The sequence below is a fragment of the Silene latifolia genome, chromosome 7 (assembly GCF_048544455.1).
Source record: "Silene latifolia isolate original U9 population chromosome 7, ASM4854445v1, whole genome shotgun sequence".
NCBI lineage: Eukaryota > Viridiplantae > Streptophyta > Magnoliopsida > Caryophyllales > Caryophyllaceae > Silene > Silene latifolia.
Genome location: NC_133532.1, coordinates 4,305,890 through 4,329,000, shown reverse-complemented (window position 1 = coordinate 4,329,000; position 23,111 = coordinate 4,305,890). Strand labels below are relative to the sequence as shown.

The following is a 23,111-nucleotide window of genomic DNA, read 5'->3' as shown; positions in this document are numbered from 1 at the left end:
TAGCGTTGGTTGAATAGTTGTTTATGATTGTGCACATGATTTGGGAGTGTAAATGGTTAGTTTTGTGAATGCGGCTGCTAGGGGATTTGTTTTTGTTGCTGGACGTTCTGTGCTGACTAGACATTTATTGCTCTTCCGTTCGATAAATTTTACTGTGCATGTGGATGTGTCTTCTACTCACCTGCAACGGGGTAAAGGGCTGGGTATAGTCCAGAAGAGCGAAAACTGGAAGTATACTAGAATTCAATGATTAGAAATGGTAGGAGGGGAAATGGCATCCGTGAGAAATTTGTCACTGCCTGCACAAATTGTTGGTGTTTTCAGGCTTGGGCAGCTTCAAGGGAAAAATATGAATCAGAGTACCGTTTAGGCGTCTATAGTGTTAGGGTAGACAAATTTTAATGCTGTGGTAACTGTTAAGAAAGTTGAGATTTAGTTGTATTTCTTGTGGCGGTGTATTTGTAATCAGCAATGAGAAACTGTGTCTGTAGTGTTAGGGCATTCGTACCTTTTTATTTGATGGTGGTTCATTTTCTCCTACCAGATGTACAGTATAAAACAAATCATAATCGTTGTCTAAAAGGGTGTGCTTCAACTGGCTGTCACACTAGTCACTTTATAGTTGTTTCTCTCCACAGTTGGGTGTATTACTTCCTCGCCAATGTTTCATGTTTGTTGTTTATGACTATTTGGACCTGGTTGCATACATTATGAAGGCTAAAATGGCAGTTAATGTAATTATTAATCCATGTATCAAGTTGATGGGTGATGAGAACTGTTTTTATCCTTGCCACTTCAAGCTAATGAAAGAGTTAGTTGTTCAATGAAAGATGATAATGCCTTGTAGGATTTGAAATAGTTTGTTCGTCTTTTTCAACAAATCAACATGTTTAGCTTACCCCAACTACGCTTTCAGCCTTTCCTTTCAAATTCAAAAACCCGATATTTTCAAAATGTCTCATAAAAAATGGTGGGATTGAGGTGTTTGGATTGAGTGACTGAGGGAGTACAACATTACCTAGGTGACTAAATGGCACCCGTTGTTTGAAAATTGCGCCTCAGCGCTCTTTGCGTAAGGCTCGGTGAGGCACTAGCCAAAGCGAGACGTCTCGCTGTGGGTTTGACACCTAATAGCCAAAACGTTTCGCTGTGTAAACTGAAGACGAACCGAACCAACTTTGACAAACGACTGGAGCTTGTCCTTTGTCTGGAACTCTGGATATACATTGAGGAGGGAGGAAGAGGGTGTAGGGTAGGGGCCATTTTCATCAAATCTTTAACAAATGACTGTCATTAGTCCTTTGTTTGGAACTTGGAAGTACTTCAATATGGCTTGGAAAAGGGAATTGTTCCCTCCATTTTCATATCCCTCCGAATCCCCCTAACCCAATTTGCTAATCGAACAAGGGAGGATTCCCCCAGTCCTCCACCCTTTCCTTTAGTCTACACTTTGAGTTTGACCCCTTCATCCAAAAATAAGATCAGGGTAACTTGTATTCATGTTCTTGAGAGGGATCAAATCTGTGCAAATAACTATCGAGGTGTAGACTATTTGTATTATCATCTGTTTTTCCTCTTCTTTTTGTTAATTGTTTGAGAAATCCGTAATTAGTTGTATACTAGTATAGATCCAGCGCATTCGCGCATTATTTAGATAGGAATATTAAAGAAAATAACAATTATACAACTAATATTTAACTCAATTTGAAATTTAATTGTAAAATTTATTATTATTAACGTTTTGCATTTCCTTAATTCTATTTCGGTTTTCAAGATCGTTTTAATCTTTTCTCTCGATTTAAATTTTAAGTTTTATAAAAGAAATCAAATTCGATTTTAAAACTCGTAAGTTTCACCTGACTTTCCATTACATTTTCGCTTCCCCTTTTGTTTTTCATTTTCCCTTTTCTATTCGCTTTTTGAGGTGTGCGTTCACCTATGAATGGTTCTAAAGGATGATTCATGTCAACCGACCCCAAATCATTTTGGGATTAAGGCTCTGATGTTGTTGTTGTTGTAACGTTTTGCATTAATCGGTGGAAAAGGGAAAGTCCAACATAATCCAGTTGTAGATATAATATAATGAAAGCCTAATTACAGATATGATATAATAAAAGACCAATTACAGATGTGATATAATGAAAGTCCAATTATAGCCAAATTCATTTAGGCGGGAAAATGTGGGAGATCTCTTATTCTTTTAGTATGATGGGGATTATCATCTGTTTTTTTTTCTTCTTTTTGTTAATTGTTTGAGAAATCTGTAATTAGTTGTATATGTAGCAACACTTTCCTGGAATGTGGTTTTGCTTGATCTGAAGTCCTTCAGCGTGTCATATCAGAGAATTTTTTTTTTTTCAAAGCATAGTCTTGACCAACAATGTCTTTTAGTTGGTTTTTTTGTTCTACCGTACGGTCCATACTTATGGACACTTCATTTGAAGGCTTTCGTTCAATTCTTTTCCTTTCATTGTGTTTGATACTCGTATTAGCATCAAGTGTCCGACTCCGAATCATACTTCGTACACGCCTCTTCCCTTCTTTTAAACATATTCTTCGTGCTCTGTTCGTTTAATATTTTACTATTCATTTTTCGATTAAACTATATCGTCATTACATTTAAACATTTTTTTATTGGTGTTCAGGCATTAGAGGTGTAGAGGTCCTGACCTGTTTTGCGGTTCGATGCAAGACATTACTTTTAAGCTGATGAATAACAAAAACCGATGATACTTACAGATTTACCTTCAGAACTTAAAAGAGCATAGGTTTTGTGTTCTTTTGCTCATGAAATACCGTGGTTTGTCTACTCAGTTTGACTTACGCTTCCAAGTTTTAATGCTTTGGTGACTTCTTGATTGTATCATTGTATGCACCAGTGTTGTGTTAATGCCTGTGTTAATGCATTCTGAAATCAAATTATTTGCAAATTTGTAAATAATGGCAACTAAGATGGCCTGTACTCTCTTGATTGCTATTAGGTCTAGTGTTAGACCATGGTTTACTCTCTTCCGGTTTTCTCTACGGACATCTTAATCCCAATTGTGTGTTTGGCGCAACTCAATTCTCAACATAGTTTTGCTATGCTAGTTATAAAGCATCTTCTCCCTATTTTGAATACTGGGTTACCATTAAATACGTAAACCAATGTTTTGTCAAGGTATAGGTTCACTTTTGGCCAAGAAAGAGACATTGTAGGATGCACCAATTATCTGGACGTATGTTTCGGAAGGGCATTTTTTTAGGATAATGGTTGGAATCTGTAGCTTACATGATGCCAATTAGAGTATTTATTAAGGCGTTTATTTATGTTTAGCCGAGAGGGAGTAATTGGAGTATGATACAATGTGTGTTTTTTTTTTTTGAGCGGCAAACTCGTACTCTTTATTTGGATAAAGGGAGAGGAATGAAAGGGAGTGGATAAATTCTCTTGTTTGGTTAATAAATTGGATTTCCCATCCCTCTCATCTTTTTGTATCCGAACTAAGGGTTAAGGCCACTTAGGGCGGTTTCTGGATAACACTTGTGAAGCCTGTGAGTATATTATACGGAGTAGTTCACAAGTCATTTACATATAGTTGGTCACTGTTTTTAGTATCTAGACTCCAGTTTTGTGAATTGTTATTCCATGGCTCAACCAATTGAGCCAAGCCACTGCTATGGAAATTATCAGTTGATAGATTGATGGCGGGATTGGGGTAATGTTGCTGAGTTCCGTCATTTGTACCCACTTGATTAAGTATGATCTAGGCTTATTGACCTGCTAAAGTACTACGCAACGTGGGCATTTTACGCTCTACTCATTTACTATCACTTGCTCTTGGCCGATAATTGTCCGTGCCTATCTTTTTTGAGTTAGTAGACATCATTGTCTAGGGTCCAGTTTTGCTTGTTCATGGCTTCATGTAATGTCATTGTTTTTGTTGTCTTGTATTGTGATATTGTTGAAGTTTGATTAAGACCGTTTACCTATAAATACGTTTTTTTTCCATGTCCTTTGGAGTTCATCAAGAATATTCCATTTCCCATATCAACAGCTTGTACAGTCTTGTATATGTTGTACAGTCTTGTATATGGCCATATGGGGTATAGTTCAGAAATCGAACTTTTAACCACTTTTTTAGGAATGAACATTACAGCCGTACAGGCGTACACCAAATAACTTTGTTCCGGGTTAGCGTATATGCTCTTGTGACATTAACTCCTCTAGTCAATGTCTTCTTTTCAGAATATTGGATCTGATTTTATTCCCCTTTGTGGTGTATTCTTGTAATCTTGAGAATATGATGGGTATTTAATCCTGTTTCGGATTCCTCTTCGATTTTATTTTAATAAATTTTGGGAAATAAACATGTTTTTGACGACTACACTAACATAGTAAGTAACATCGTCACATGGATGTGATTTTCTTATGATTTGGATCCGTTTTACACAATTTTTTTTGTTTTGTCAGATGTACGAGAACATATTTGCGGGAATCATTCATTAACTGTGGATTTTTTCTTTGTTTACGAGAACATATTTGCGGGAATCATTCATTAACTGTGGATTTTTTCTTTGTTTCCTATTTTTTTAGTCGTTGTGCAGATAGTGTATAGTTGTATACCTATCAAGAATCAAGATATCGTCAATTACGAAATGTGAACTAAGTTTTAAATTAATTTAAGAGAGATGACTAGGATTGTCATAATGCTATGCAATAATTCTTGTTCATTTGTTGATTTGGTAAGAATTATATGCATTCGGTTTCTCCATGCCACTTCCACTTCCATTATATAGATAAGGATCAAGGAGTATGCATTACTCTTTGTCCATCTGTTTTTCAAAACTTTTGTAGTGTCAACTGTCAATGTATGTATGTAGGTAACTCAGGAATATTCCATTGTCTATTGTTTACATATGCTTTATACACAAAGATCAAGGTATAAAAAGAGGGTACTATTTTTAATATTATTAAAAGATAAAGTAGAGAGTAACATACCCAAACTAGAAATCTAAACTAGAGACATTCATAAATGAAAAGTGTAAACTATTGACCGGAATAGAGGGAGTATTTTTTTGAAAAGCAGTCAAAATTGTAGAGAGAAATGTGGGAGGGATTCAAAGCTTTCGCAAATTAATTAATTCAGTTTGAACCTTTTTCGTTTGAAATAAGATGGATAAAATTGTGACAATTTTATGTAAATATTTTCTGATAAAATATTACCATCAATTTTATATGTTTAAAAGTAACAATTTTAGTTACAATATTTTATTATTAAATGGTTACTTTCGACTAAAAAATATTGCCATTTTCTCGTCTTACGTGCGACCGTCTCAAGGGAGATCTATCCGAAATCAGCATGTCTTGCTTGTGAAGTTGTGATAGTAATGCCCTATTTTTTTGGACTTAGAGTCACTCTCTTTAAGTTCAGTTCAGATCTTATAAGTTTAGTTTAGAAAAGTTCAGAATCTTTAAATTCAGTTAAGATCCTATAAGTTCAGTTCAGATCTTTAATTCAGTTCAGAAAAGTTAAGCAATTCATACCCAATTTTCTAGAAGCTCAGCTTGAGTTCAATTTAGAAAAATTCAGCTCTTATAAGTTCAGTTTAAAAAAGTTAAGTATCTATAAGTTCAGTTCAGATTTTATAAGTCCAGTTTAGAAAAATTCAGATTTTAAGTTTAATTCAGAAAAGTTCAGTAATGTTAAGTCCAAAAAAATCAGGGCCTAATAATCTTGTAATGTTTTATAACCCCTCTTCTTTCTAATACCATAAATTGGTTGTAAGACGTCATAAATCAGTAGATATCCTGAGAGACCACCAAATTTGTATCCAAGAATATCTGGTCGAATTCTCTCGAGATTTTAAGTAAAAAGACAGGAAAGATCCAACTTCCCAACACTAAATGAGTCAGATCCCTCTCACATCAGATGCACGCATATCCCTTCTCCCTCTCTAAATAACAACACCAAACCCAATCACCAACCATCAACCATCAACCGCCACGTAGCAACCTCCCGCTGACGTGGATTTACCCTACAAAAACCAAATAAACCCAACCTCTTTTTTTACCTCGTTTAATTATCCCTCCAAATATTCTCTCTCCTCATTTTTTCCCGGCAGTAATTAATTTTACCTGAATACCGGTAATAATTCACCGGTAAGGTAAAAGATGGGCGTGCCGAATGACGGAGACGACGCCGTTTTGATTGAGAAAGGGAAAAAAGAAGGTGAACCGCGGGTTATTACCGTTAATTGTCCTGATAAAGTTGGTCTTGGTGTTGATATTTGTCGGACTATTCTTGACTTTGGTCTCTATATTTCTAAAGGAGGTAGTAATTTTTTTACAATTTGTGATTTTTGTTTGAATTTTGTTTGTTACGGAAACAGCCTCTTTGTGTTGCTAATACGAGGTATCTTTGACTTTGAGACTCTCCTTGCCTCCCAATTCGCGGGAGTCCTTGAGGCACCGGGGTAATGTTGTATGTGTCTAGAGAGATCTGGATTTATTTTGTTGTTTCAAATTGTATTTTATTGGGTGGTTTAGGTTGTTCGCGAATTATATGAAGTCACTTGATCAAAGAATTATGCGATAATTATTGTGTAAGACCGTCTTATAGTATTTAACCAATAAAAGCACCGTCTAATGCCTTAGGACGGTTTTATTCTGTAATTTGGCTATTTTATGGCTTTTGTTTGGAATGTTTTAGAAACTAGCTTTAATGGAACTTGTAAACATTGTTAATGAGCTAGCTTTACGTAATTAAAGATGTGAGTTACCTCATAACAATGGAGGATTCATAGTTTTAACAAAAGAGTCATTGATTGATTAGTGTTAATTATTAGTTTGTTGAGCACTTGGGTACCGGAAGATGATTTGTAGCTGTTAGTTATAGGTAATGGAGTAGCCATTCGATAACTTAAGCTCGCGGTACGCATGGGTAGTAGTTCTTTGACAATGGTGTACTTATGGTTACGGATTATGAAGTAAGTAAATGAGTAATCCTCGTCCCATTTTAGTAATTTGGAGTATAATTGGCTGATCATGTTAATTGGGTATATTTGTTTGGCTTTGAGGAATGTCTAAAGGATATTCATGTCAGCCGACCCCAAATCATTTTGGGATTAAGGCTCTGATGTTGTTGTTGTTGAGGAATGTCTTAATTGTTTATTAGGTTTTTTAGCTAGTGCGATTAATTATACAAGGCAATGTGTAAATATCTGAGGTCGACAATTACTTTTGTTACAGATGTGTCGACTGATGGGAAATGGTGTTACATAGTGTTGTGGGTGGTTCCTCATTCCAGTACTCGCACAGTTTTATGGGTGAATTTGAAAGAACGTCTTGTCTCATTCTGTCCGTCATGCTCATTGTCATATTACTATGCTCCACCTGCACCTCGCAAGTCCTCCCCTCTCTACTTGCTGAAGTTTGACTGTCTTGATAGACGAGGGTTATTACATGGTAATGATAATTCATATACATTATGGTCCTTGTTTTTAGATTGGATTTTTCAATTCACAATAATGATGCAGCTGTACTTTCTTCTATTCAGATGTTACCCAGGTTCTTTCTGAGCTCGAGCTCACAATTGAGAGGGTGAAAGTGACGACGACTCCAGATGGCAGGGTTCTGGACCTTTTCTTCATTACAGATAACCTGTGAGTGCCTATTCCGTTGATTTTAGGGTAAATGATCCCATTGAGCATATTCCATGAGTCATTTATTTAGTTCATGCTTTTATCGAGGCTGGAAACTTTTCATCTCGTCATTTTAAGCATATTGTTCTCTTACAGAGTTATAGTGCATGGCTTTTGTCATCTGTTTTGATAGTTAAGGAATGGTAACTGATAAGTTTGAACATGTTTCCTTTGTCTTTCGTGCTTTATGGAGTCGATGTTTTTTGTTTTCTTCTATCTAGTTATTGGTTCAAGAAAACTTTTTCAGCTCTAGATATGAAGGAACTATAGTACTCATTTGCGTTGCATCGTATCGTATTATAGCATGCGTGGTACATTGGGACTTCTAGGACTGCACATGTCTTTCGTCTGCAAGGCATGAGTGTCATGATATGGATCTCTCACTATGGGATTGTTCTGAATATTTTTTGTTCTTGTCGTGCTAGGAATCTTCTCCACACAAAGCAAAGACATGGAGAAACTTATGAACAACTACGTAGTGTTTTAGGCGAATCGTGTATAAGCTGTGAAATTCAGATGGCAGACTCCCACTATGAAACTCGTCAGGGTACCTCGTCTATATCTCCAGCTGTTGCTCAAGAATTGTTTGCATCCGAATACTCAAAGAAAGAGAGTCATATGCAAGCTCTGAGCCCAGAATTGACAAAATTGAAAAAGGCTGTTGTCAACGTGGACAACTCGTTGAGTCCAAGTCATACCCTGCTTCAGATACATTGCCTTGACCACAAAGGTCTTCTCTACGATATTATGAGAACTGTAAATGATCATGATGTAAAGGTATCGCCTTCTTATCTTTTATCTGCAGAGCACAACCATTATTGATCAATGAGTGATTAAAATTCCTTTTAGTCCTTTCTGACAATTATATAGTTGTTTCTCAGTTGAGATGTTGAAAGGGATCAGATGTCTTATTGATTCAAAATTCCTTTCAGTCTTTTCTAACGTTTATATACGGAGTAGTTGTTTATTTTTTTCTCCACTCTTAACCCTTACATATGGTCTCTCATTTACTCTAGCTAATATAGAAGAGATTAGAGACAAAAATACATGCAATGTGATCTTGTCCGTCACGCATTTTTTGTTGAATGAAAATTTAAGATCATTTTTACCTCTCTTTAAATACTTAATACAACTATTACGCTAGCCGATTTGTGTGAACTATTGTTTGCTGGTTAGTGATATTTGTGACTTCTCCTACTTAAACTTGGTTTTCTTTTTTTGGCGTTAAGGAATTGATTTTTTTGTCGCCCCCTTTAAATCTGTAGTTATGAGTGATACTCATCGGCCATCACAGATGTTAAATTTAGCCTTAAATTGGAAATTCTTACTTGTAGCTTTGTAGGAGCTAAGGATAGTCTTGGGCTGTAAGAGTCGAGTCACATTCTTTTTAAAAGAATCTCATGGCTTGAAATTTGGTTCCTTTCTAAATCAACCTTACCCGCATGGCTTCCTGTTTTTTACGTGTCCTTGTTCGTGTGTGTGACGTACTGACGTGCCTGGTCAAACACTGACTAGGCAAGGTTATGGGTGTAGATTCGGGAGGGTATTTTGTTGGTCACAGTTTACTACTTTAGTCTGGCCTATCAAGGGGGTTCTGCTTAACCACAATATTGCAAAATGCAAGGGCGGATCCTTCTACATTGAAATGGGATCCTGAGATGTGTAAACTGATTTTTTTTAATTATTTTTTTCTGCATTTTGTCCAAATTTAGTGTTTAAAAGTATTCAAAATCTATAGCTTTCATATAATGAGGACTTGGAAAATTTCAGCATAACCCTGGCAAAGAATGTTACTGTGTTAACTGGTAGTGAGTTGAATATATTTAAAATTATCGGCACCTGTAAGGTTCTCTCTCCAAAGCCGTGCCTTGAGTTATGCTTCCATGCCTAGATGCTAATTTGATTGCTGAATAGCTGTTGCTGTTTAATTCCCCTTTCAGCTAATCTGATTCTTGTAACAAATGTCTCACACTTTTATGGGTTTGTTATCCTGCATCCAGATTTCTTATGGTCGATTTTCTCTGGTTACAAAAGGGCATCGTGACCTAGACCTATTTATCCAGCAGAAGGATGGGAAAAAGATCGTGGATCCTGAAAAAGAATACTCGATATGTTCCTGTCTGAAAATGGAGATGCTTCATCCATTGCGTGTACTTATAGCTAACCGTGGACCAGATACTGAACTATTGGTAGCTAATCCAGTTGAGTTATCCGGACGAGGAAGACCTCGAGTATTCTATGATTGCACTCTTGCTCTTAAGAAGCTCGGCATTTGTGTTTTCTCGGTAATTATATGATTATATGCTACTTTGGCTTTTGTATTGTTCTCATCCATCCTATGTTTTACTTAAACTTGTTTAGAAGTATCCGACACAACCTACTATAAAGTGTTAAGAGTCGGCTATATAAAATTCACATGTTTTTTTGCTTAAAATGAAGTGCCCTACGGGTAATGAGATAATATGCTGAGTCGGAGTAACATTGTTCTCATTAATTTTGGACTCTATCCATTATATTAAAGATTCAAAGTAAATTACACTTATCTTCGTTTTTAAGAAGTTGTAGCTAGTATATAGAATGAGAAAGTAATAGTTAGATATTGCTGGACAGCTAAAGTCAAATGGGAACAATATGAATTGGTTGAATTATGTGTCTCTCGAAAGCTGAACTAAACTTGTCATTATAATGTATGCAGGCTGAAATAGGGCGGTACTCAGCGTCAGACCGAGAATGGGAGGTCTACCGGTTTCTTCTAGATGAAAAATGTGAGTACCAACTTCATAAAATTGAAGTTAGAAGTCAGATTGTAGACAGAGTAAGGAGAATGTTGATGGGTTGGTAACTGTAAGCCTATTCATTTTCGAGATAGTCGTTCTGGAACTGAAGACGGGTTCAGCATTCTATCGACATTCCAGGTTGATTCTGATGTACAGTACATTGGTTTAGTTGTATAAGCAATCTATTTTCAATTCCGAGTAGAGTAGCTAGGATTCTTTCCGGAGTTCCAGGTCGCAGCGTAAGCTGTCTGGCCTTGGTCCATGTGTGTAATATTTGCTTATATTAGTGTGTTATTCTTTGGCTGCCATTTCTTTTTTCCGTTTCCTTCCCCCCCGGGGTAAAAGGAGCCGTAATGGCATATTGTGATAGCGATTGGCTAGGAACTCGGGTTATAAATAAGCTAACTGACATCTGTGTTGGGACTCGTGAGTGGTTTAACTTTAGGCTAGGTCTCGGAAGCTCTTTATATACACGGATACACCTTCTGAGTCAATTGTGACGGGACTCCTGGTTCGGGCTAATTCAGTAATCTTGCCAAAACCTTGCCAATTAGGCCAGTATGCTTTAGAACAGAATTTCAGAGCATGTATAAACTTGTTTCAGTTTCATTAAATTTCTATGCATTGATAATTAACTCTGCTTCAATTTCATTACAAGATTCGATACATACAAAAGGGAGGACTTGGATTTCGAGAACCACATTATACAGCTATTTAATTTAATACACATGACAAAATTCTGATACAATCGGAGAGCAAGAACTTACACGAAACAGTTTAACCCATGAGACTAACTCATTATCGCTCAGGACGAATACAAATGTTTTGAGTTTAGGACCTCACACGTGAAACTGTCTTATACAAAATTTACGGTTATTGGAGAAGACAAACTCAATAGTTCCTCACAATCCTTACAAAAGACTACAGATCTTTCTCAGACATCCTGGGTCTTCTGAGCTTCTCCCAACTTGAGACGATCAATCCCACCAGGGAGTAAAACATGGCTTTTATGCACGAGACTAGAAAATGCCAACAGGAAGATGGCCAGTACCATGGATATAACAGTCGAAAGAATAGACTAATGAAATGCCGAGGGTACTGCCCAATCTGTAGACCAAAAATAATTATACAGAAACTCAGAAAGGTTAAATAGACTTGAGACGGCAATGCTCCAAACGAGCACAATGACAGACAGTAACAAACTTCCCAAACTCGAAACGGCAACATGAGCGACAGGAAGTTCCTAAAACCAAATGCTTCCTATTGTCACAGTCGTATTTATGTTCTATGTACTCGACCGTTATTTTGTTTTACTTTAGAAGAGTTAAGGAACCAAGTTGCTCCAGATAACTAATGTAGTTCGCAGTTTAAACTAAGGGAAGCCTAATTACTTACCGGGAAGAGTGAATCCAAAGCATCCCAAGCTGCATGGCGAACAGTCCTGGTAGGATACATTGGACCTCCGGGAGGAGTAAAGCTGTACAAGCAACTCTTTAGCCGAGTACTAGTAGTCATCCTAAGCTCCAGACCTACATTAAAGCACAGTAAACTCAGCCTTCCCTAACGCTTTAAAAATCGCATCGAGTGTTAAGACATCGAGGTAAATAGGTAATGCACCTTGGAGAATCTTGATTTGAGACAAATAGTGCAGCAGAACAGGCTCCACCTTCAATTTTTGAAGCTGAGCAAACAAAAAACTGGTAAGTGCAACCGATTTTAGAATTCAGCGAGTTTCAAGCTCAAAAAACATGATCATTTTCTCAACCTACCTGATCGGCGAGCTCGGTCACAAAGATATCCGCTGGGCCACCAACCAAGAAAGAAGTTGGAAAAGCCGGGAAATGGTTAAGGAAACCTTCAAGCTGGTCAACTGTGAGGAGGAAACATCAAAACATCAATAGCCAAGCTGATGAGCCTTACAGAGGAAGGGGAAAAAAAGAGCAAAGGAGCATCATCAGTTAAAAAAGTACCTGCATTGTAAAAGAACATAAATCTTGACAATAGAAGAAACAGGTCCCGCTGAGCCTGAAATTGCAGGAAAGATAATAATCAAGAAGTCCGTAATTTAACCATCCAAACTGTCGACAGAAATTAGTCAATAGAAAGTATACCAGAAAAACAAAAAACAAAGTATGTCATCATCCCACCTGTATATTAAGTTTTGTCAAGCGTGACTGGTCCAATGCAACATTCTCAAGAAGATACTGAATGTGCAAGGAATATAAGGAATTTGTTAGGATTCCCGAGGCTGCCTGGAGTCCATGGATAAGTTACAACAACAAAACTACTACGACCAAAGATAGGAACTTACGTAAAATATGGACTGAAACTGTTTTGTGTTGGTCTGCACATCAATCCTGGATATCAAAATTCATTTCACCGTTATGGATAAGCAAATCATCATATTGGGTAATCTCTTTACAAACGAGAAAAGGAAAAATTCAATTTTTATTTGTTGATATCTTAAGTGATTGAACACCATCATCTTCAAAGTTCCTCTTATCACCGCTAGTATCTGGCTGACACAAATGATGACTTGAAAAGTTAGCTGGCACTGGCCCAGCCAATACCCCAGAAGACTAATAAGTTATTGAGAAATTCTTAGGTACACCAGGTCTACCACGTCATCATACACCCAATGACCCAAACCAATGAGAAGAAAAACAGCCCAAAAGCCAATGATAGTAAAGAAGGACAAGCCCAAGATGCAGTGAAGATGCAGAATGCTGTGCAAGGAGCTGTAACATCCTGCTCAGCAAATCAGAAAGTTGGCAGCAGAGTGAAAGAAATGGACCAAGGGTAATTGGAATTATGCTGTGTGTATATGGCAATATGCAGCTGGAAAATGTTGTATCTGTATAAATGTACGTTGTCCTCAGTACAACTCATCTAGGGTAACCGTGGTGACCGACTATATATAAAGAGACCAATGTAAAAGCCAATACACAATTATCGAGAAAGATGGCAGCCGCCAATGAGCAACAATATTCACCTAAATAAAAGCATCCTATTTACTGCAACTTTTCATACAATGTTCATGCTATCAAATTCGAAATGGAACTGGCTCTCTACAAGGAGAAAAGTAGGTTCACGACGGGTGTAGTACTGTAGTGGAAAGACCCAAAACAAATCAAGTCAAAATAGAAGCATGGAGACTGCTATTAACTTGGTGATTTCCTGAATAGTTCAGAATGTGAATGAACCTATTAAGATGGCCATAATGTATACTCCATGTGCAAAGGATATTTGGAGGATCTTGAGAAGCAGGTACCTTGTGAATAATGGAGCAAGAATATACAAACTCGACAAGGAAACTTATGAACTTAAGCAAAACAGAAAATCTGTTACTGACTACTACACCCAACTCAGGACTGGGACGAGTTGAAATAATCAACGACTAGAGTTTGTAAGCTTTATGGAGACCATGCAGAAATACAAAGAAGAAGCAAGACTTAATTGGTGGACTGGACTCGACCTTTGGACCCCAGAGAAGTTTCATCCTCCTCATGTTACCACTACCAACAGTGGATGATGCTATGTTAATCATGGTGCAAGAGGAAGCACAACAAGAAAACATTCAAGTCACACAGAAATAGCTGTGAATAGCATGACAGAAATAGAGAAGTTGAATGCTATGCTCAACTCTTTGTACCACATGAAAGACTTGGGGGAGGTGTCCTACTTCTTGGGGATTGAGGTGACAAAGACAGACAAGGGGTGGTTGTATCCCAAAGAAAATATAGTGTTGACATGTTGAAAGCATTCAAATTAATAAACAGACGTCTCAAATTACCTTTGGACATTCACTGCAAGCTAGATACTAACAAAGGGCCAAGCTTACCTAATCTAAATGTATACAAAAGGTTGATTGGGAAGTTAATATACCCCACAATAACAAGGCAGATATATCATTTTTTATCCAGCTTCTAAGCCAATTCATGCAGGCACTTACATCTGATCATCTACAAACAGCTAAAAGGGTGGTACCTCAAGGGTGCAGCAGGAGGCATCCTATTTGCTAATGACTCCAAAGCAAGGCTAACAGCCTATTGTGATTCGGATTGGGTTTCCGGTCCTTATTCAAGGAGGTCTACCACTGGGTTCTGTGTGCTCCTAGTTCACTCTCCTGTGACTTCTGAGATACCCTAGCTTGTGTCTGTACTTGAGGATCATGGTTCACAAAACTTGCTTCAACAACTCTAAAATGTGATAATCAGGCTGTTATACCATAGCAGCTAATTCTGTGCCACATGCAAGGACAAGACACATCGAGATTGATTGCCATTTTATCACAGAGAAAGTAGCTAATGGAATCATTCAACTTTCTTATGTGGCATCTAGAGATCAGGGAGTGTAAAAGTACAGCTCAAAAGCCAATGATAGTATGCAGTGAAGGTGTAGAATGCTATGCAGCTGAAAAGTGTTGCAAACCACCAGGTGTACATTTACACATACAACATTTTCAAGCTGCATATACAGCTGCATCTAGTTAAGGTTAGGGTGTACGTGGTGCACCTGGTGTATCTTGAAACTTTGCTAAGCTAAAATTCAGATTTATGCTACATTTTATTGATCTGTTTCTGTAAGTTAGGTCATGGAAGATCGCATACCAAAAAACATTTGCAGAACCCCGGACAAAAGCAGAACAATAACGAAGAAGCTTCTCAGAGTCTTCAACTTTTACTTCGAACATCTACAGAATCAAACATAGATGATGCTTAACAATTGATGGGTTTACAGAAACGAAAAGCACCACCAACAAATTCACATACCCATTTGTGGAACAACAACGCAAATATGTGAACCGCAAATGACTGGCTCCACAGTTTCACAATCAGATCAAGAATGGGTTGACCATCTTCTGGCACCTGGATAAAATGTTCTGAGAGTACATCGTAGAAGCATAGGCGATTTTCTCGTCCCTTTTCTACGGGAGATATTGCATCAGAAACCCTGCTGAGAATCACATCTGTTTTCAGTTCCAATATAAAAAAATTAGAATGTAGAACTGTAAACTATACATCATCGAGGGAACATATATGAAACTCTTAACATCTGGCTCTGACTAAAGGTTTCACACTCATGTAGTCCAATATACATATAACAGGCTCAAACAAAACATGCAAATGAATACAAAAACTTGTCAAAAGTTGACAGTAGAAATATAGTTGAGATACTAAAAGTCTAAACCACAATTGAGCAAGCTAAGGCAGCAAAATAGACACATTATCTGATACATTACTTCATTAGTCTTAATCCTACCGAGAACTTATCACTGAAATTCAAGTTACACCAGCCTCTACATGACAAAAGTCAAAAACCAGATTTCACTAGAACACATAGAATCAACCAGATACCCAAGAGTGAAAAAATAGCCACACCGAGTAGAAAAAGTAAATGGACAAAGCAGATATGCGAAAAAGGCGTAATTTACAATATTTATGTCTCTAAGCTTCCACCATCCCAATAGTTCGTATAAAGTGGTTTGCGGTTTGAAACCTCTAGGTGTATTCAGTTTTCAAAAATCTTATGTGCCTCATCTCTCTAGTTTTCATATCAGTTGTTGCATGGTGGATAGAATGTCAAAGCAACTCACAACTACCAAGTTCTCAATTCTAACTACTCCTACCACTTTATTCAAATGACGCAACTATAATAATTTTCCATTAAAGAATGCATCTGAAATTTCCAATGGAGCCATAGACTCATCATTCTTTAGTTTTTGGATTTGATGGTATATAGCAAAATGGTTTACTAAACTGGCTAGTGGCTACTCTTATTTTTATCGTGGAGTGATAGTCATTTGATATCTTTATCAAAGCAATTTTCCTTCCGGGTCATTCGTAACAGCCTCTTTGTGTTACTAACACTAGGGTAAGGTTGTGTACATCCCCGGCCCTCCTAGCCCACAATTTGACGCAACCCTTGAGGCACTGGGGTAATGTCGTCGGTTGTTGAATACTTGAATGCATCCGAAATTATACCACCATTACCTAAACATGAGCATATGAGTTACATGCGAAACTAGCTTAACTACAATTTACACCATTACCTAATTTCACACCACCATAACCTAGCAGATTGTGCACAGTTTGTTAGAATATAAACCCAATCATGGACTCCAACCATTGGCTTAATTTTGGTTGACGATATAAAATGTCGATTCCATAAAAGTATCCAATACCGAAACAAACGTTCACCATCATCATTCAAGCGAATCATCAGATAGCAACACAATTAACATCAACGTTATCTCTTTTACAATAATCTAACTCAATCATAGCCAAAAATTACTGAACTGCTAGAAAATGCATCCGAAATCGAACCGAGCGAAAACCGTACCTTTCGCGCGATCATCAACCTCCAAAGCAACATCCGCGAATAATTCTTGCAACAAATTACGCAACTGAGACGGAGAAGATTCTGCCTGGCCATAATCATAGCATACAATTATCAATTAATATCAATAATTAGTTACTTAATCACGCAATTAACAAGGATCAAATGCTTAAAAACAGTAATTACTGTCAAGTTACTTCGCAGTAATTCATGCACAACATAATCCACAAAAAAAATGAAAAAAAAATCAAAATTATTCAGTAAAATCAAAATTAATGAAGAAAAATCAAAACTAACTCGAAGAAGCTTCTTGTGAATTTCTTGAGAGAGAGCGGTGAGATAAGCAATCCTTCGAGATTCAGAATTCTGGTCCATTTCTAATCATAAATCATTCGAATTACAATAATTTGAATTGTATGAATGTATGATCGAGATTATACGCAATAATTATGCACAATAATTGCAGAAAAATGTTGATATTTCCAGATTAATACTATTCCGTACAAGTTTGTGAAGTATCAGCATATGGGCTGTGGGTAATCGGTAGATAGGACAAAAATAAATTGCCTAAGAAGATCCATCTTCCATGTAATTTTATTTGAACCGTCATAAGCTTATAACAATTAATCGTCACAAATGAAAATTTGTGTATTAACATTAATGTGTGCATCTAAAGCCTACGTTAGAAAAATTGTCATAACTAATTAATAACATTAGTTTATGCGATAAATTAGGATTTGTTTGTTGCAATTATAAAATGATGATATTCAGTAAGATAATTAAATAAAAAGATAATGATAGGGCATCACCAAATGATGACTTATGGCGTAACAAGGAAGCAAATTAATGATTTTTTTTGTGATCCCCCAATAAAGTTTGACCTTTTCATTAGCAAGAGTTATGAATTGAACCACGAACTATTTGTTTTAGAGAAGAGGGCCTTTAACAGTTAACACTTACACCGACCAACTTTAGAAGTAAATTAATTGATGATGATGAAGATAAAAAGATTATGTTTCTTTTTCTCCCTCTTATTCTATAACGTGTCCGAGGTCATTTCAGGATTTAACCTATTGGATTACAGCCTCAAATAACGAGTATTAATCCATTTTTTACGATTATCCGAGGTTCGACAAATGCTGGTTTATCGCATACCGGCACCCCCAAATGTCTTCCTTTTCTTCTCAATTTGTTTTGCCGCTTTATTTGAACCAAGGAACTTTCTGTGTGATTTATAGAGAATTTTGTTCCGAGACCCTGGAATCCCGAAAAACCGTGTATTATACACTTCAAATTAAGCCGTTCGGGAGGTCGTAACGGACCCTATTTGTTTTTCTCCAGGTTTTTCTATCAAGTTTCCGAAGTCATTTCAGGAATTAACTTATTCGATTTTCAGCCTCAAATAACGAGTATTAATCCATTTTTCACGATTATCGGAGGTTCGACGAATGCTGGTTTATCGCATACCGGCACCCCCAAATGTCCTCCGTTTCGCCTCAAATTTTGTGTGGCCGCTTTATCTTACCCGAGAACTTTCTGTGTGATTTCTAAAGAATTTTGTTCCGAGACCCTTGAATCCCGAAAAACCGTGTATTACACTTCAAATTAAGCCGTTCGGGAGGTCGTACCGGACCATGTTTTTTTTTCTCCCTGTTATTCTATAACGTGTCCGAGGTCATTTCAGGATTTAACCTATTGGATTACAGCCTCAAATAACGAGTATTTATACATTTTTCACGATTATCCGAGTTTCGACGAATGCTGGTTTATCGCCTACCGACAGCCCCAAATGTCCTCCGTTTCTCCTCAAATTTTGTGTGGTCGCTTTATCTTACCCGAGGAACTCTCTGTGTGATTTTTGGAGATTTTTTTTTTCAAGACCCCGGAATCCCGAAAAACCGTGTATTATACACTACATATTGAGCTGTTCCAGGAGCTCGTACCGGACCATATTTCTTTTTTCTCCCCGTTATTCTATAACGTGTCCGAGGTCATTTCAGGATTTAACCTATTGGATTACGGCCTCAAATAACGAGTATTTATCCATTTTTCACAATTATCTGAGGTTCGACGAACGCTGGTTTATCGCCTACCGGCACCCCCAAATGTGCTTCATTTCTCCTCAAATTTTGTGTGGCCGCTTTATCTTACCCGAGGAATTTTCTGTGTGATTTTTGGAGAATTGTGTTCCAAGACCCTGGAATCCCGAAAAACCGTGTATTATAAAGCGGCTACGCAAAATTTGAGTAGCAACAGAAGACATTTGGGGGTGGCAGTATGCCATAAACGAGCAGTCGTCGCACCTCCGATAATCGTGAAATATGGATTAATGCTCGTTTAATGCTCGTTATTTGAGGCTGAATCGAATAGGTTAACTCCTGAAATGACCTCGGACGCGTGATTGAAAAACCGGGGGAAAAAGAAACCGGGTCCGGTACGACCTCCCGAACGGCTCAAATTGAAGTGTATAATACACGGTTTCTCGGGATTCCAGGGTCCCGGAACAATATTCTCCGAAAATCACATAGAAAGTTCCTCGGGTTAGATAAAGCGGCTACGCAAAATTTGAGTAGCAACGGAAGACGTTTGGGAGTGTTTAAGTCTTGATGCCATTAACCAAATTCGTCGAACTTGATAATCGTGAAAATGGATTAATGCTCGTTAATGCCGTTATTTGAGGTCAATCGAATAGGTTAACTCCTGAAATGACCTCGGATGCGTGATTGAAAAACCGGGAGAAAAAGAAACCGGTCCGAACGACCTCCGAACGCTACAAATCAAGTGTATAATACACTTGCTTTCGGATTCCGTGGTCTCGAACAAAATTCTCTATAAATCACACAGAAAGTTCCTTGGTTCAAATAAAGCGGCAAAACAAATTGAGAAGAAAAGGAAGACATTTGGGGGTGCCGGTATGCGATAAACCAGCATTTGTCGAACCTCGGATAATCGTAAAAAATGGATTACTGCTCATTTAATGCTTGTTATTTGAGGCTGAATCGAATTGATTAACTCCTGAAATGACCTTGGACGCGTGATTGAAAACCGGGAGAAAAAGAAACCGGGTCCGGGACGACCTCCCGAACGGCTCAAATTGAAGTGTATAATACACGGTTTTTCGGGATTCTAGGGTCCCGGAACAAAATTCTCCGGAAATCACATAGAAAGTTCCTCGGGTCAGATAAAGCGGCCATGCAAAATTTCCGTAGCAACGGAAGACATTTGGGGGTGCTGGTATACCATAAATCAGCATTTGTCGAACCTCGGATAATCGTGAAAAATAGATTAAGGCTCGTTTAATGCTTGTTATTTGAGGATGAATCGAATAGGTTAACTCCTGAAATGACCTCGGACGCGTGATTGGGAAACCGGGAGAAAAAGAAACCGGGTCGAGTATGACCTCCCGAACGGCTCAAATTGAAGTGTATAATACACGGTTTTTTGGGATTTAAGGGTCCCGGAACAAAATTCTCCGAAAATCACATAGAGAGTTTCTCGGGTCAGATAAAGCTGCCACGCAAAATGTGAGTAGCAACGGAAGACATTTGGGGGTGCCGGAATGCCATAAACCAGCATTCGTCGAACCTCGGATAATCGTGAAAAATGGATTAATGCTTGTTTAATGCTCAATATTTGAGGCTTAATCGAATAGATTAACTCCTGAAATGACCTCGGACGCGTGATTGAAAAATCGGGAGAAAAAGAAACCGGGTCCGGTACGACCTCCCGAACGGCTCAAATTGAAGTGTATAATACACAGTTTTTCGGGATTCCAGGGTCCCGGAACAAAATTCTCCAGAAAACACGTAGAAAGTTCCTCGGGTCAGATAAAGCGGCCATGCTAAATTTGAATAGCAACGGAAGACATTTGGGGGTGCCGGTATGCAATAAACCAGCATACGTCGAACCTCGGATAATTGTGAAAAATGGATTAATGCTCGTTTAATGCTCGTTATTTGAGGCAGAATCGAATAGGTTAACTCCTGAAATGACCTCGGACGCGTGATTGAAAAACCGGGTGAAAAAAAAATCGGGTCCGGTACGACCTCCCGAACGGCTCAAATTGAAGTGTATAATACACGGTTTCTCGGGATTCCAGGGTCCCGGAACAAAATTCTCCGGAAATCACATAGAAAGTGTCTCGGGTCAGATAAAGCGACTACGCAAAATTTGAGTAGCAACGGAAGACATTTGGGGGTGCCGGTATGCCAAAAACCAGCATTCGTCGAACCTCGGATAATCGTGAAAAATGGATTAATGCTCGTTTAATGCTCCTTATTTGAGGCTGAATCGAATAGGTTAACTCCTGAAATGACCTCGGACGCGAGAATGAAAAACCGGGAAAAAAGAAATCGGGTCCGATACGACCTCCCGAACAACTCAAATTGAAGTGTATAATACACGGTTTTGCGGGATTCCAGGGTTCCTCGGGTCAGATAATGCGGCCATGCAAAATTTCAGTAGCAACGAAAGACATTTGGGGGTGTCGGTATGCCATAAACCAGCATTTGTCGAACCTCGGATAATCGTGAAAAATAGATTAAAGCTCGTTTAATGCTTGTTATTTGAGGATGAATCGAATAGGTTAACTCCTGAAATGACCTCGGACGGGTGATTGGGAAATCGGGAGAAAAAGAAACCGAGTCGAGTACGACCTCCTGAACGACTCAAATTGAAGTGTATAATACACGGTTTTTTGGGATTTCAGGGTCCCGGAACAAAATTCTCTGAAAATCACATAGAGAGTTCCTCGGGTCAGATAAAGCGGCCATGCTAAATTTAAATAGCAACGGAAGACATTTGGGGGTACCGGTATGCAATAAACCAGCATTCGTCGAACCTCGGATAATTGTGAAAAATGGATTAATGCTCGTTTAATTCTCGTTATTTGAGCCTGAATGGAATAGGTTAACTCCTGAAATGAGCTCGGACGCGTGATTTAAAAACAGGGAGAAAAAGAAACAGGGTCCGGTACGACATTCCGAACAGCTGAAATTGAAATGTTATATACACGGTTTTTCGATATTCCGGGGTCCCGGAACAAAATTCTCCGTAAATCACATAGAAAGTTCCTCGGGTCAGATAAAGCGGCCATGCAAAGTTTGAGCACCAACAGAAGACATTTGGGGGTGCCGGTGTGCCTGAACCAAAGATTCGCGAAACTCGGATTATCGTGAAAAATGTGTTAAAGCTCGTTATTTTAGGCTAAAATCGAACATGTTGATTCCTAAAATCGAATAGGTTGATTCCTGTAATGAGCTCGGCCACGTGATTGAAAAACAGGGAGAAAAAGAAATGAGGTCCTGCATTTACCTTCCGAACGGTCAAATTGAAGTGTATAATACACGGTTTTTAGGATTCCGTGCTCCCGGAACAAAATACTCCGTAAATCACATAGAAAGTTCCTCGAGTCGATAAAGCGCCACGCAAAGTTTGAGCACCAACGGAAGACATTTGGGGGTGCCGGTGTGCCCTGACAAACCAAAGATTCGCCAAAACTCGGATTATCGTGAAAAATGTGTTAAAGCTCGTTATTTGAGGCTGAAATCGAACAGGTTGATTCCTGAAATTGAACAGGTTGATTCCTGAAATGAGCACGGACGCGCGATTGAAAAACAGGGATAAAAAGAAACAGGGTACGGTACGACCTTCCGAACGGCTGAAATTGAAGTGTAAATACACGGTTTTTCGGGATTCCGGGGTCCCCGAACAAAATTCTCCAGAAATGACATAGAAAGTTCCTCGGGTCAAATAAAGCGGCCACGCAAAGTTTGAGCACCAACGGAAGACATTTGGGAGTGCCAGTGTGCCACAAACCAGCATCCGCCGAAACTCAGATTATCGTGAAAAATGTGTTAAAGCTCGTTATTTGAGGCTGAAATCGAACAGATTGATTCCTGAAATCGAACGGGTTAATTCCTGAAATCGAACAGGTTGATTCCTGAAATGAGCTCGGATGCGTGATTGAAAAACAAGGAGAAAAAGAAACAATCCTATCGATTTACGACCTTAACAGGCACAAATTGAAGTGTATAATACACGGTTTTTCGGGATTCCGGGGTCCCGGAATAAAATTCTCCATAAATAACATAGAAAGTTCCCCAGGTCAGATAAAGCGGCCACGCAAAGTTTGAGCACCAACGGAAGACATTTGGGGGTGCCGGTGTGCCACAAACCAGCAATCGCCAAAACTGGAATTATCGTGAAAAATGTGTGAAAGATCGTTATTTGAGGCTGAAATCGAACAGGTTGATTCCTAAAATCGAACAGATTGATTCCTTAAATAAGCTCGGACACGTGATTGAAAAACAG

The 23,111-nt window shown here is 38.3% G+C and overlaps 2 protein-coding genes across 2 annotated transcripts; one reads left to right on the top strand and one right to left on the bottom strand.

Annotated features, from left to right (window-relative positions):
• The first annotated feature begins 5,876 nt into the window (after window positions 1-5,876).
• Window positions 5,877-10,768, top strand: LOC141591433 (ACT domain-containing protein ACR9-like). Its single transcript, XM_074411749.1, has 6 exons — window positions 5,877-6,314; window positions 7,232-7,447; window positions 7,539-7,644; window positions 8,109-8,460; window positions 9,684-9,968; window positions 10,379-10,768. The coding sequence occupies exons 1-6, from the start codon at window positions 6,155-6,157 to the stop codon at window positions 10,523-10,525; spliced, it is 1,266 nt and encodes a 421-aa protein (XP_074267850.1). The 5' UTR covers window positions 5,877-6,154; the 3' UTR covers window positions 10,526-10,768.
• Window positions 10,769-11,064: 296 nt separating this feature from the next.
• Window positions 11,065-17,331, bottom strand: LOC141591434 (uncharacterized). The gene is made up of 11 exons (XM_074411750.1): window positions 17,097-17,331; window positions 16,803-16,887; window positions 15,233-15,429; window positions 15,071-15,153; window positions 12,772-12,817; window positions 12,608-12,664; window positions 12,431-12,485; window positions 12,230-12,330; window positions 12,078-12,141; window positions 11,856-11,989; window positions 11,065-11,567 (listed from the first exon to the last, which is right to left on the bottom strand). Exons 1-11 carry the CDS (start codon window positions 17,172-17,174, stop codon window positions 11,382-11,384), a joined length of 1,086 nt encoding a protein of 361 aa, XP_074267851.1. The 5' UTR covers window positions 17,175-17,331; the 3' UTR covers window positions 11,065-11,381.
• Window positions 17,332-23,111: the final 5,780 nt, after the last annotated feature.